At 50.1% G+C, this 15,395-nt stretch overlaps 3 protein-coding genes across 3 annotated transcripts; 2 read left to right on the forward strand and 1 right to left on the reverse strand.

The window, feature by feature from the left end:
- Window positions 1-3,084: 3,084 nt before the first annotated feature.
- Window positions 3,085-4,761, forward strand: BCR38DRAFT_85055 (uncharacterized protein). The gene is made up of 2 exons (XM_040865694.1): window positions 3,085-3,446; window positions 3,606-4,761. Exons 1-2 carry the CDS (start codon window positions 3,387-3,389, stop codon window positions 4,674-4,676), a joined length of 1,131 nt encoding a protein of 376 aa, XP_040710801.1. The 5' UTR covers window positions 3,085-3,386; the 3' UTR covers window positions 4,677-4,761.
- Window positions 4,762-12,402: 7,641 nt separating this feature from the next.
- On the forward strand, window positions 12,403-13,195 carry BCR38DRAFT_354207 (uncharacterized protein; the record flags this gene model as incomplete). Its single annotated transcript, XM_040856861.1, has 3 exons — window positions 12,403-12,493; window positions 12,601-12,930; window positions 13,032-13,195. The coding sequence occupies 3 exons, from the start codon at window positions 12,403-12,405 to the stop codon at window positions 13,193-13,195; spliced, it is 585 nt and encodes a 194-aa protein (XP_040710802.1).
- Window positions 13,196-13,691: 496 nt separating this feature from the next.
- BCR38DRAFT_413940 (uncharacterized protein) lies at window positions 13,692-15,181 on the reverse strand (the record flags this gene model as incomplete). The annotated part of the gene is made up of 2 exons (XM_040858883.1): window positions 13,692-14,665; window positions 14,773-15,181. 2 exons carry the CDS (start codon window positions 15,179-15,181, stop codon window positions 13,692-13,694), a joined length of 1,383 nt encoding a protein of 460 aa, XP_040710803.1.
- Window positions 15,182-15,395: the final 214 nt, after the last annotated feature.

Here is a 15,395-nt window from a genome sequence, read left to right on the forward strand (position 1 = left end):
TTCAAAATTCGCAACAATGAATTGCTGCAAGCAACAGTCAAGTCTCGATCTTGATAAGCATCAGCCCCATTGCATGATATCATGGCCGGCTCCATTCGAGTCAAGTCGGTGCCCACCGGTGCCCACCGGTGACCCGCGAAAGCCGACCAAAATGGTAGTAACTGCATCAACTGCAGACAACTAATCGACTAGATCACCTTTCTCCGTGTTTGCACGCTGTAGTTGGCCCCCTCATGCTGCTATTCCTCGGACTCGGAGTTCGCAGGTCTCATTTGTTACCGAATTACAGCTAATGTTGTGATACTGCTTCTTAGATGACGGTGTAACTAATTGACTCAATTCCCGTTGTCGGCACGCATGATACCCGACCTTCCTCGCCAGGAACCAATATGTTTTAATCCAGTACTCCCGGCCATAATCCTGCAGACACAAGGGTTCTACGACTGTCTTCTGGGACCGAACTCCGAGCTCGTGGATGCGTCCAATGTGGTACCCGTGCCACACCCTACTTATTTCGGATTCGCTTGAGCTCACCAACCTAAGTTGGTGCTCACCACCAACTTGGCCAGTTTTTCGACACTTTCAACTTCAACCTATCCTATCTTCGTCAATTAATTTTCCAATAGCAATGGACTCACAGCTACAGGAAGCCGTCCTCTACATGCAAGAGCATCCTCAAGCCAAAATTGCCAAGATTGCGCGAGAAAGCGGCGTAAAACGCGAGACCCTCCGATACCGCGTCAAGCAAGCTGGGAAGACTAAGAACCACGGAGGACTCAACAAACTACTATCTGAAGCCGAAGAAAAGGCCCTCTGTAATTACATCGACCGCCTTGATAGGATCAATCTTGCGGTTCGCGTAGAATTCGTTACCGACGCTGCAAATACGATATTGCGTGAGAGAGTCAAGGTTCTACCAAATCAGCCACCACCAACAGTCGGATCAAACTGGACTACACGTTTCCTCAAGCGCCATAGCTACTTCCACGCTTCCCAGCGGAAGCTCCATTCAAACCGCCAGACTGCTGAAAACCTCGACACTATACGAGAGTATTTTACACGGCTTGAGAGAGTCCTCCGGGAAGAAGGAATCGATCCCTCTGATCTCTGGAATATGGACGAGACTGGCTTCCGGATTGGTGTTGGTAACGATCAACTTATCATCACTAAGCGCAAGAGGGCCCATTACTTCGGCCTACCAGAAAATAGAGAGACAGCGACAGCTATTGAAGCTATCTCTGCTGCTGGCGACGTAATACCAGCTTTCCTCATACTCACGGGGACTATCCACTCGGCTCAGTGGTACGCGCAAGACCTTCATCCAGATACGAAGCTACGGCCGGTCGATACAGGTTATTCGAATGACGAGATCTCTCTCGAGTGGCTTATGCACTTCGAACAACACTCTAAGAAAACGCAGAAAGGTCGAAAGCGACTATTGATCTTAGACGGCCACGGCAGCCACCATACGAAGCAGTTTATCCAGTACTGCAACGACCACGATATTATACCCTTCGGCTTGCCCCCCCATCTTACTCATCTCTTACAGCCACTAGATGTGGTTGTTTTTCAGCCATATAAGCACTGGCATGCGAAGTCCCTCGATCAGCTAGTACGGGATGGATGTACCAATATAACCAAGCTAGAGTTCCTCTCAATTATCGAAGATGTACGCAAAAAGACCTTCAAAGCGAGTACTATCCAGTCAGCCTTCAAGAAAACCGGTATATATCCATTTTACCCTCATCCAATACTACAAGAGATTGAAGAACGTATACCAAAGACGCCATCACCACCACCAGCCCCTTCATCTTCGTCATATGAAGGCACACCTACTACTTTTCGACAAATTAATAAAGTAGCTAGCAAGATTACGAACTTTCTTACTGATCCAGAGCTTGGTATTGGTCCAGATCTAGCCTATCGACTTAGTCGCTTTGTTAAAGGGTCCCTCGTTAATGCGACCGAGCTTATGCAGACTAAGCGCGATCTTAGCCGTACAAAGTACGCCGAACGTATATCAAAACAACGGCGCGCTACGAAGAACTATCATCTTCAATCTGGTGGAGTTTTATCCGTTGCAGAAGGTAGAGAGATGGTGAAGAGGAAGGTTGAAGATGAGGTAGCTAAAGCACAGAGAGTTCTCGCCAAGTATCATGAAGGACTACGTAGAGTAGCCAAAAAGAGCTTTTCTGATGCCGCAAAAGAAGCTAGAAGACGTCGATTGACAGGCCAATTACAGCCTACAGATGTATTCGAGACAGGCCTTGGTTGGCGGTTATTACGTAGATTCTAATTGAAGGTTGAAATCCGTCGAAAAACTGGCCAAGTTGGTGGTGAGCGAATCCGAAATGTGGGATGTGGCACGGGTGACATGGATCAAGTCCATGGATCATCCATTATTGAAGCCATCCATGAATGAGGTGATGGATGGATTATCAATACCAAGCACTGATGCGCTTCCAGGTTGTCAAACTCTCCAACTTGATTCCACATCTAAATCCACTGTGCGCCAATCCTCGAATTGCAAAACCACCTTCAGCTGCCTTTCTTCCAAACCGCGCTACTCGACTTGACAGGCGTTTTAGGTGGTATTGCCATACATTGGTGACTTCCAACTTGTTGCTAAATTGTTCGGTTTCAAGCGTCGTATCCAGACCAGGAGGACCGAGATACGCGGCACATGTCCGAACTTTTGCCAGTGTCCAGAGCCAGGCGGAGAGGAAAGTCCAGACCCCAAATGCCTCAAAGGCTTTGCGCAGAGCTTCCCCCCTACCCTAACACCTGTAAAGCATCCAAGCCAAATTCTCGATAAGCCCACCTCTGATTGGCCACCACCTCGTGAGAACACCTGGCCAAGTCAGGGAAACGTCCAACTTGATTGAGTCTGGGGCAAATGCTGAATCTCCAACTGCAATTACAGTCCTGCAGCATTGAATTTTATCTTTTCCAATTCTCTTGTCGCTGTGCCACAAGTGGGTGTCATCTCGGACCTGAACTGCTTTCCTCTGATTCCATCAAAGTTGGCACCTTCATTTCTCGTTGACACTTGATTCGCCTGATTGACAGTTACCAGTGCCCAGCACCTCCTTTAAGACACGCACCTCGTACCTTCCTTCCTCCATTGGCAATTCTGTTGTACTGGCCACACGCGAAACGACCTGCCAAACCTGTACAGCATCATCTGTCCTTTCCTTAACGACAATTATTGGTACTTGTCATTGGCATCGAGCAGATCCCATTGCTACAGCCGCCATTGCCATCCTCCACTCACGACCACGAGCATCAGCTTTAGCCAGGACCTGCCCAGCTACTCAGCGCCCCGAGTGGCACGAGCGAGGACGTCCATCGAGATATTCTAGCATTAATACCACCCATCGCCCACAATGGATAGCTCCAACAGATACAATGCCCTCACCACCATTGGTGGATGGACTCTCATTGTCGTCGTAGCAGGCGTCTACTTTGGCGGCTTCGGCTGGGTCAGGCGGAATCTGCTCAGCAAAGCCCCCGCACAACAGGGGCGAGAAACCACTTGGGAGGCCGATGCGAAATCAGCGGGTGCTGCATTGAAAAAGAAGACCGAGAAGGCCCTGAAGCCCAAGTCGAAGCCCAAGCCAATGGCCCCAAGCACTTCGACCAGTGGTGCCTTCTCTTCCAGCGTCAATGTCGATCCCGAGGAGGACAAATCTTCCAAGATCGCCGACCGTGAGTTTGCTCGCCAGTTTGCGAACCTGAAGACTGGTACCAGCATCAACACGGCCAATAAGACGGACGAGAAGCGTCAAAAGTCTGTCAAGCAGTCCAAGGCTCAGGAGGCGTCCAAGGCACAGGAAGCACCCAAGGCCGCTGCCGCAGCTCCCGCCGAAACCAAGACTTCGGCTCCATCTTCCACCACAGGTGATGCCGATGATGACCTGTCGCCCGCCAACTCGCCCGAGATTGCCGCGGCTGATAGTCGAGATGTGTCAGACATGCTGGAGAAGCCTAATGCTGGACCCTCGATCCTCCGCCTCACCTCGACCGACTCGGTCAAGACCAAGGAGAAGAAAGTCAAGGCAGCCGAAGCTATTGTGACGAAGAAACAGCGACAAAACCGCAAGAAGGCCGAGCAGGCTAAGGAGCAAAACGAAGAGGCGGAGAAGGCTCGAAAGGCATTGGCTGATGCCCAACGACGCGCAGCTCGTATTGCCGAGGGTCGTCCCGCCAAAGACGGTTCGGTCTTCATGGCGCAGCAATCAAATGCCTGGTCTAACAAGACCAACGGCGACTCCCCCACTGCCTCGGTCCAGCCTCTGGACACTTTTGAGCAGAAGGCAAAGGCCGACACGACAAGCCTCGACACGCCGAAGCCAGCTACCTCCTCGATCAAGGAGCGACCTGATTCGTGGATGTCCTCTGTGCCTTCAGAGGAGGAACAGCTCGAGAAGCTCAAGAGCATGGAACAAGAAGATGCCTGGAATGAGGTTACAAGCAAGAAGAAGAAGGGCAAGAAAACACAGGACCCGGACAACTCTTCGTCGGCCGAGAACGTCCCTTCTGCGCCTACGCCCAAGGCCCCCGCCAATGGCATCAACAAACCGAAGCCAGGCTTGAGCAGTACCTCCTCGTTCGTTGCCTTGACCCCCGATGAGACCACAGATGACAATGAAATCGAGGAAGAGTGGGAAGTATGAAGACACACGGCCCACCTCGTTTAACCCAAGTTGTGGTATCGGATTGAGCTTGCCTCAACCCCATCTAGCCCTTCACAACTTGCAGTGCTCTTCTTCAAACATCCTCCAAACTCTCATCGTCAGAATGTTTCTTGTACAGTAAATTGGGAGATTCTTTATCTACACCCAAAATGGCAGTTCTTCCTGGGCATCATTCAACTCACAAAATCCTGCATGTACTTGGATTGGGGGCGTTGACACTGATTTTCTACGGGTCATGGCTGTCCTCGCATTGTACACCACTCGCATCACACTTTGGTTCATACGGATGCAACGCCGGAGGAATAGCCAGAGACCTAGTGTGGCTCTGCCACGGTGGCAGGAGCCTGGTCTTACTAGACGGGCACCATACTCCGTCTTAGCATGCTCATAGGGTTCGGATGTACAGGAACTTTTGAGTGGTCTTTCCTTTTATCATTTCGCGCAAGGGGAAGTCTAACTGCGACTCGTGAACGAAGGAAGCAGATAAGCGGCTCTGTGGCGCAGAAATCTGCAACTACCAGCTGAGTTGGTACGTATGGTACGTAGAGCCATTTAACAGCAGTTTGGCAGCAACTAGACGATCATCATCAAACACATGCTTCAAATTCTGACATTGAGGTTGTATGAAAGTGAAGACTTGAGTTCAGCTCTTGCAGTCTCTTGGCCGCTCCAATGCGGCGGATCCGTGCAGCCAAAATTGTAGACCGGACGCCCCGGGCACATTTTGGACTTATTCTCAGTAGGGCTTCTTGGCTGTCCGTAGCTGAATAAAATTTGAGGATCATTGGTGTATTTCGCCTACTTGTGCTGCACGTACCGGCACCGTGTCGATTTCAAGGGCATATATCATTTAATATCTCCCCATCTCAACCACACACAAATGATCCGACCCTCTGCCTTTTACCTGAGTATTCAGCAGCAAGCTTTCGTTTCGTCCACGTTGAAGAATATCGTCATAGCAGGAGCTGGTGCGCTGGTAAGGCTATCCATTTCTGTAGTAAACCCATCGCCGCCAAGGCAAGCATATCCTGGACGAGTTCTTGGCCAGCAGCAAGCTCAAAATCAAAGTGCTCTCGCGCTCACCAAAGCCTGACTTGAAGGACTAGGGCGCTGTTGTCAGAGTAACATCGCCTACCCACCAACATATATGATACAGACCTTGTAACTGAACCCTAACCACAGTCCAGGTAGTCGACTACGACTCCCGAATCCTTGAACAATGCACTTGTAGGCGCAGACACTCGCCTGTCCTTCATAGTCAATTTCACCGACCCGGTATCCCAAGTTCACTCCCACGGCAACTTGCTCTCCGCCCCTGTGACCCAAAAGCTGCGCCGCTCGTGCCGGCTGAGTGTCCAAACGACCTCGCGCGCTTCCCGGTGCCACCTAGTGCTAAGGAGGATCAAGCTGCAGTTCCGCACGCGCCTGCAGACCGTACGTAAGGCAGAGCGGATCGAGCACGTGCTGGTGTATAACGGCATCTTCATGAGCTTCTTCCTGCTCAAGGGCAAGAAGAAGGACTTTCCTGGCCTGCCCAGTCCCATAGATGCGGATAGGAAGTGAGTGTTAGTCCCGGGGGATAGTTGGAATTAGATTAGCCTCACTATGGCAGATGATTTGGCGTATGAGTAGATCGCTGAAAGTGCCTGTTGGTGAGAGAGGGGGGATTCACGTATACGTGAGTGTAGATAGGATTAGCTTGGAAAATGCGGCTGGTACTTTTGAGAGAGAGCGTGGGCAGAAGGTGGAGAGGCACTGTGTTGGGCTGGAGGAGCTGGAGAGGAGGGATAAGGAGGCTCAGGATGGGGGTGATGACATGGCTATGATAGATGCTGAGCTCAATGAGGCATTTGGAATGGAAACGAGATCTTTTCTAAGAACAGAAGGTGGTTTGAGGGGATGCAAGCTGGCAGGCGTCGTCAAGAAATATTATGAAAAAGGGGAGGGGACGGGGGGTTGACGTTGGGCAGGTAAGAGGTAAATATCGTGAGTTTTTTTTTCTGAGGATCGAGTTTCATCACCGGCATTGTTCTCGTTGTTTCTAGTCGGTCTTGATGTACAACGGGATTCAGTCAACCAGCGTGGTGACTGGTGAATCGCACTGCGAAGATGTGATGAAAACACAGCTGAACGAAGGCAAAACCTGGGCTTGCAACTGTCACGTTCCTAACTTACTCGCTCATTCGCAGACGAAACCAACCTGACTATCAATCATTGATGATCTGCCGAATCCACTCCCGCAAGTCATTTTTGGCAGTAGAAAGTCCACAAAGTAGAAGTCTCCAAATGCGGTACCGAATTATTTCCAGTCCCTTATAACAAACCTAGTAATCTCAATCTCGATTGAAGACTAACGACAACATGAGCACCGCAATTCCAGTAGGCATCTGCATAGTCATAACCATAGGCTGGGGGGTCTTCACGATTATGCTCATTATGCGATATAAGATGCAAACCCAGCACATGAACACATGGCAAACTCGTGCTAGAGCCGACACCGCAATGTTGTACATGGGGTTCGGGGAACTAGAGGGAGGATTTATCACAGTCACAGCAGTAATAACAAAGTTTAGTTTAATCTGTGGGCACGAGACTTTTCTCTATCCAATTGTGAAGGGTTTCGTAGAGGAGTCCATTGTGTTTTCGATGTACTGTGTTGGACCTTCCCATATGATGAGTTGGTCCAGATGTTGAGATCCTTTCATAGAAGAAGTATTTGTTATCAGCACTACATGTTCTCCAATTACACTAGGTCTCTGGTATTACTGTTTCTTCTCAGACGTTCTAACCCATCTGTATTCAAATGCTACGCTACGCCGTCCAAAAAGCAGCACTATCCTCAGAATTTCGGTGCCGCCCACGGCTGGCTCTTCAATAGCAAATCTCTCCATATGAAACTCTTTTCGCCCAACTATGAAGCAAGTCGTGTTCTCCTAGTTCCTGGTAGTGCATAGTAGATACCTATAATAATAATACTAGGAACCGCATTGCCTCTAGACTCCGTACAGGCAAACACATGTGGGCGTCATAGGCCGTGAGATACATACCGAGCGACTGAGATCAAAAAATACAGTCATCATGCCAAACCCTTTTCTGACAATTTAACAAGGACTACTTTCCTTGGGGTGTTAGTAACTGCAAGACAAAATGAACGGCGCCCTCAGGTGGGATCATCAAGTTATGCCTAGTGTCTTACACTGAAATGTTGGGCTATTCCATATTATTACATTCTTGGGGCGCCGTTTATACCATCTCCTAGGTTGCGGTATGGTGCGGCAGTTAAACAATAAGTTCTCAAGAACACATAAAGGGGATTTCTCTTGTTCTTGCAAAGATAATATGTCATAATTCGGTGATCAGCGTACTATTATACACCGGTACTATCAATGGTACACAGATAGTAGAATGTGGCAAACGTGTAAGATAGGGCTTTTCACTGCCCTCATGGAAGGTGTGGCAAAGGAGTAGTTTGCCTTTTACTTCGAATGTCAAATATACTCAATTCAACATATTTGCCTCCACAATACCGTGTCCTACAAGTTGCAATCTTGCATTTCCATGACTTGCGCTCAATCAGCCCCGGATACTATGACAACTATGTGTTGAAGGGGCTTGATTAAGGATGATTCATTGGGAAACAATATACAATATAGGTCGGCCGGTTAAGATTTATGTGTGTCTGACAACCTACCTCTTAGTGTTGATTTTGCCTTGTCCAGTTCAGCATACATTAATAGTTGGGAAACCCTTCACCGCAAATTAGAAACTGGCCTGCATGCGACCCCTATGCAACCTGTGAGCTCGACTCCTTGATCGACAGAGGCCTCAGTAACACCAACTACGATATCACCGTTAACAGACGATCCAATGTCTTCTGTTCGAGATACAGAGCCTACGAAGTCTTCGAAGTTTGAAGATACTCCTGGGACTGAAGCCTGGGTGGTAGTCCTTGGCTTGCTTTTGTTGCTGATACCAGTTATCGCCGCTATAGCCTGGAGGCTTCGACGGCGTCGATTTGATCCAAAGAAAGAGCCCAATACGACTGGTCCCCGCGCCGTGGAACAAAATAATTGATCTTGGTCTCTCTTAATTCTGTCAATGTGGAATTAATACTGACCTAAATGCCAAATTTCCTCATACGGAGAAATGATGTCGTAGTTTCTACCTAACATTGCCGGGTCTCCGCAGGTGTAGCAGTACCTCATAAAATATTATTATTATTAAATACGCCGTAGGCTCGAAGCCCCCGGTACCTCTACTAGTACTCCCGTATGTCAAACCGTGCCCTAATGGCTGGACTAAATACATACGCTGCGTCGTCGGTTCGCCCTATTGGCGACTGCGTTGCGTTCACTACCATACTACGTTGGTTCTCAACCTACCAACAAAGTCCCCCCTGAGAAGATCGATGCTATCTGGGCCTTGAAGCTGTCCGACCCGTCCCTAGCAGCCACCTTACAATAGTCCCATTAACTACTGGTTCTCCTGTTGCCGTTGCGAGGTCTCTGCGAGAGTATAGTGGCCGTGGTGCGATAGCGGCCCGTAATCGTTCCCTCGGTCCTTCCAACAGCCCGCAAAAGAGGATTACGTGCTCTGCCGTCTCAGGGGCGTCGCCACAGCGGCATAGCGGCGAGTACACGCCAAAAGCCCCTGTCTTGAATAAGAAGGCTGCTAGTCCTATTTTTTCCGTCCTGATCTGGCACAGCGTAGACGCTTCCAGTCGGTTCAGGCCGAAATACTTGCCCCCTTTCGGTATCTGCATCGAAGGGCCCTCCGGTTCCTCAGCGATGGCGCGTCGCTGGCGATCGTGATGCTCTGCTCCGGTGAGCCATCTCTTCCTCCAGTGGCCGAGGAGGGCAGCCGGGACCTCCTTTTCCTCACTCATCCACTCGGAGCCCCGGGCCTCCTTCTCCATAGTGTACCCTGCCGGTCGGAGTAGCTACGACGCCTGCTTCCTCTTCGCCGGCCTATCCTGCCGGAGTATATGTGACGCTTTAGCGCTCGCGCTGCGTCATAAAATATGAAGTTGCGGAACATCCTAATCTCACTGGGAAAGCTTCTTAATTGACCAGCTCGAGCAAGATCGACAGACGAATTGCTTCTCGAAGGGCGGGTCTTCCGAAGGAGGGTAGCTAGGGCAAGAAATAACGATACACTTGTCGCGACCCCTATTGTTATGGCCAGTTTTGATTTACCTTCCACGCATTCCACATAGTAAAATTTCCTGGGAAATTTATGGGAAGAACTCTAAGGGAGTGTTTGTTAAGTCTTGAATATTATTTTGTCCTGGACACATGTCACTTGCAACTTGTGAGTGAAACAGAGGTGGAAGCAGCAACCGTAAGTCTTGTCCCACGGTTTAGAAGCCCCGTGCGTCTGCCAAAAATTACAAAGTATGTGGAAGTACCTTCTCTACTTTGCTGTGACGTTCGTGCTCCACCACCTTCATCTCCATCCTCTTCGATCACCCCTTCCACGGCAGGATCGGAGTCTTCACCGGCACCTGGTCTATCTAAGACAGACACAGATGAAGACACTCCTCTCATATAATCTCTGACTTATTTGTGTCACGCTTTGAAATTGACTGTCACTCAATACCGTCCAGATATCCGGCCCACGTGATAACGCCCAATGTCGACTGGGAGAACTTCTCAAATCTTCGCAAGTCCTCACCGAGTACTCTTCTTACTTCCGAGAAAAGTAGAAGATGCGGCAGGTTCCACTAAGTTTGACCTTTCCTGGTAGGAGATTTCGAAAGAAACCTTCAATTCTTACTACGAGCAGCTCTTCGTCTAGCCCTTTTCCTAGAATGCTATGCTTAGCTCGCTGGAACTTGGTACTACATCCACGAGCAAGACTTCCAGCCTGGTTATCCCCGCTAGAATCTACCGCCTACGCAATCTGACAGATGACTCCAAGGCCTGAACGTGGGTGCACCGGAAGTTCATCGCTATCTTGGAAATGATCACCTTGAAGTGGGACACCGGAGACGACCAACTCAGCTTGGTAACCTGGTTGAATGGGGTCTGGCAGAAGACGGTGGGGGTCAGAACGTGATTGTGAAAATTTCTCCCAAGACAGTCCCTGGCTGCAGCTTCATCAATCGCTGCTGTCCATCTATAGATGTGGGCTTCCTTGTCGCTTCGTTGGCATTGTTCTTGGATTCGAAAATGGCACAAGGCAACGTCTATTTGACACGTAAGCAACAGACCACCAAACGAAAGGCGCCGTTGATGTTAAGATCAAATGCGACTGGCTCCGGCCCGTTTCCCCAACCGACACCCAGCACTCCTGGTCCTAGTGTGTCCAATCCGTTTGCAAATTTGGCAGTACGGCAGGCACTCGGGCGAGTGAGTGTTTCCTAATTCATTCGCCAAGGTTCAGTGTCCCATGTCAGAAACAGTCATGAAGCCCCAGTGCTCAATTTTTTCCAGTATTACAAACAATGGGCTTTCGCCGTTTGATGTCAACCGAGCGTTCGAGGCGGCGAGACAGAGTGCAAGCAGCTGCCCCAACTACAAAGAGAGCAACCAATTGGAACACTACGACCGTTACGTAACCAGAAGACGCTACGCATAACCAATAGAGGAAGTGTTGGTCACATGCTTGTGCTACTGCTAGGAAGGGAAGGAAAGCAGCTCGAGCAGACGATGGACGATTATTTTTCAACCAGGAAGGTGTTCCAGTCGCTATAACTGGCCAGTAATATATACTTGATGTTGTATTGGAGACAGTCTATGTTGCCTACATAGTATTCATGGTAGTGTTGGAGTGTAAGAGCAAAAACACACTGACAGAGATGGGCCTCCATTGGACGGTCAGATCACCACAGAAACAGGTATGCTATTTTGAGAAATACCATAGGCTTTGAAAGGTATATCAGTGTGTGTGAAAAAACAATATGTTGAAACGAAGCGTAGAAACTCAGGTACTCACACGCTTTGACATTGTGGCTATCCATTCCCTGGCTCAGCCTTTGGAATGAACCTTGCCGGAGGGGCCACCACCTACCACCTGGTATGATATTATACTAGATACGACTAAGCCAAGGTTTCGGCATCGTGGCTAAAGGGTAATTAAACGTTTATTGTTAATAAGTCACCTGGCCAACTTTGCCGCTATTCATGCTGTCGTGGTGGATCTGCCTCATCGATAGACTACGTTGTGGGACCATCTGTTCCTACATGAGTAGCATAGCATTACCAATCAGGTCTTGAAATGGGTGGTCATCCCCCCCATTTTCACTCTTCCAAACCAAAGTATTTGACGATAATGCTTATGGCTGTATTGCATGATACGTGCCTGACAAGCCAAGGTGAATGCAACCACGGCTTTACTCCAGTATAGTACAGTAGATGAGGTTGGTCCAGTAGATTCCCGCCAGATATCGACTACTCGCCGAGAAAAATTGAGCTTGCAGGAGTCTTGAAGTTGGAAAGATTGATGAATATGGCCAGCGGCTTTGCTTAAGGAAGTACTCAAGTAGTGTTCAAGTGCTCAAGTGACGGCCCGGCATTTTGTCGACGGACTGGAGCCAGCTGCCAGGCCAGACAATCTTGAGCATAGAGCGCCTGCCTGCTCAGTGGTGTCGCGGTAACCCTGCTCGGGACAGCTTGTCACAGCTCCGTCCGGGCACCATTACGCAGCTTCATCTCAACAGCAGAATATGAGTTGAATTGCGACTCTACACCCCAACACATCTCCAATGGAACAACCACAGCCTACGCCAGGCTCTCTGAGCTGGCGCCTCAGTTCGCACCCCATAACTCTGCTCTTCTTTCTGGCATTCCGCGTCTGTAAGTATCCCCCAACCGCCCGCCATCTATCTGCCTACCGTCCCGCGTGGTGTGCACGATGCGACGACTACGATGCAAATGCTAATCGTCGATGTTTCCTCTTCTAGCATCCCTCCTCGTGTACCTTTTCGGCATGATCTTCATCGAGAACCTTGTCATGATCTTCATCGTCACGATCCTGCTCCTGGCTGCCGACTTCTATTACCTGAAGAACATCGCGGGACGGCGACTGGTTGGGCTGCGCTGGTGGAACGAGGTTGACCCGACGTCGGGCGACAGCCACTGGGTCTTTGAGAGCAGCGAGCCCGGCACCAAGACCATCAACCCTACCGACAGCCGCTTCTTCTGGCTGGCCATCTACACGCAGCCCGTGCTGTGGGTCGCCCTGGCCATTCTGGCGCTGATCCGGCTCAAGTTTATTTGGCTGCCGCTTGTTGGTGAGTTACATTCCTTTCGGCGATTGGCTCTAGATGGAACGAATCGCTTGGTCTGGGAAATTAAGCAGGAGAAAAGCACAGAGACTAATGAAACTACCTAGCCATCGCCTTGACCCTCACGGTTACGAACAGCCTGGCCTTTTCGCGATGCGACAAGTTCAGTCAGGCATCGAATATGGCGGGAAGCGCATTGTACGGAGGCAACTTGGCTGGTAGCATAGCGAGCAATATGGCCAGTCGCCTCTTTACTTTTGGTAGATCGTGAAGGTTGTAGTGGGCAATCCTCTGACGGGCAGACGGCAGCCCAGATGCTTTGGGGGATCATTCAGGACTTTGAGCTGGCTATGGCCAGTAGAGTTGGGCCATGTACTGGCTAATACAGTACGTGTATTCTAGTCACATTTTTACATTGCGGCGTGTTGAGGGTCCTTGACTTCAAGGACAGCGGATAGGAGTTTCGGATCTCTTTGTACGGTAGAAAGTACTAGGGGACCGTATCACAAGGTAGCAGGGCAAAAGCAATTCAAGCCAACATCATAATGAATAGTTGCAGACATTTTGCACAACATCTATATGTCCAACCCGAAATATCTCATTACACACCTATGCTACGCACCCCAGGATATCATGGCTCTTTCATTCGCACGAAAAAGCGAGTTTACGTTTGTAATCAAGATAAGACTTCCAGCCTTCAAACCTCCTTTGTATGAAAAACACCACCGGCGTTGTCGCTCACGTCATTTCTACGCGCAAATGCAATCTCACGCCGCACGACTATTTCTGCCAGCATCTTCTATGGCAGCATCCAGCTGTCGCTCCTCTTCCTCGAGCCTACGGATCTCGTCCTCTGTCATCCCTTCTTCAACCAAATGTGCATATCTTGATACAATAGGCGGCGTGGGCGACCTGCTCGACCGCAACTCCGTCTGACTCGCCGTGGCTCCTGCGGCGGCCCCTGCCCCTGTCCCTGAAACAACGGCTGCTGCTCCTGGAGGTGTCGCTGTTCTGTCGCTGTACGGTGCGTACGACCCGTCATCTTCCTGGCCGTGAGTGCTCACCACCATGGAGCTGCCGTCGTGAAGACGGCTGTTGTCATCGGGGTACTGAGACCGCGGGCTGTCGTTGATAACGGGCATCTCCTTGTCGGCCATCATGCCGTGGACACCCGAGTCCGAGGCGTAGCCCACGTTCTGCATAGGCTTGTGGTCGCGGCGGCGGCTAAAGCAGAGGAACCAGACGAGGAAGCCGATGATGAGAAGACCTGCGATGCCACAGCCGACCGCAATGCCGACGATGGCGCCGATTGCGAGTCCGCTTGGTTTACTGCCGCTTTCGTTTGCTTGACCTATCACGGGCGTGGTGGTCGCCAAAGAGAATAAGGACGAGGACACGGGCCCGGACACGGCGGACACGGCGGACACCGAAGTTGGGCTTTGAGAAACCCCCCCAGTTCCCAGCTGGTTGGGGGGATCAAGGGCTACTCCTTCAGACAGCGCTGGCTTATTTAGACTCAGGTTGCCCATTTTATCTTTGAGGCTGCCCAACTGACTGCTGTGCTCACTGTAGTTGGTCAAGGCAAAATAAGTGCTATAGCTGTAGCTGTGCTTGGTGCCCGATTTGTCTGTACTGTTCCACAAAAGTTGTAGGAAGATGGGTGTGTTTAAGATGCTGTGGGTGTCCGAATTTTCCATTTGTCTTGTGATATTCAACGTCAACTCATTCTTCGATGTGTCGACTGCAGTTCATTCATGTCAGTGTGCAGTCTTTGTGAATATGAGTGGGAAAGACAGCACGAACAAAATCCAATCGAACTCAAATTCGATTTTTCCCTCTGACCCATACCTGCTCCCCAGTTCTCTCTATGATAGAGTATGATCTCGTCCGCCTTTTCAACAGCAGCAGCAGCTGTTCCGTCTTCGTTCCGAGAACGACCCAAGCGAGGGAACTGCGTTGTCGGCGAGGTTGTCCCTACAAACTCATAGGAACTGGAACTAACCCACCTAACCCAATTGATCTTGGTGACTGTTACGCTCTGTGCAGGTATCCATGCGATGCTTAGGTTGGTTTCAGGCGGGATGATATTTGATTCTCCATGGAACTGGCTAGGCGAAAAGGTGATGGAACTGGTCGTCGATGTCGTGGCTCTCCCCGGCAAGGGTATGGACGTAGATGATGATATAGTCGACCTTTCCTCCGCCTGAGCCCCGACCACGCAGGCTATGAGTCCGTACGCCGAGGCATCGAGTCGCATTTTCGTTGTGTCACCTCACGGGGGTATCGTGTGTCTCGTTGGGAAGTAGTTAGCTCCAAGGCCCAAGATATCGTCCTTCTGTCAACTCTCAATGCAGCTGCCTTGCAACCCGAAATACCAAGTAGCAAACCAGTACGTTCACTTGTACCGACCGTGTCGTGAACGCGGGAGCAACGCTAAACGCAGAAGATCCACCGTAATGACAATAGTATTG

The sequence above is a fragment of the Pseudomassariella vexata genome, assembly GCF_002105095.1.
Source record: "Pseudomassariella vexata strain CBS 129021 chromosome Unknown BCR38scaffold_19, whole genome shotgun sequence".
NCBI lineage: Eukaryota > Fungi > Ascomycota > Sordariomycetes > Amphisphaeriales > Pseudomassariaceae > Pseudomassariella > Pseudomassariella vexata.

Excerpts from the sequence above, each read along its gene's own strand:
- BCR38DRAFT_85055 (XM_040865694.1), top strand. The coding sequence starts at position 3,387 with ATGGATAGCTCCAACAGATACAATGCCCTCACCACCATTGGTGGATGG. Across the intron at positions 3,447-3,605 it reads GTGGATGGACTCTCATTGTC|TCGAAGCCCAAGCCAATGGC; the intron begins GTCGTAGCAGGC and ends CTGAAGCCCAAG.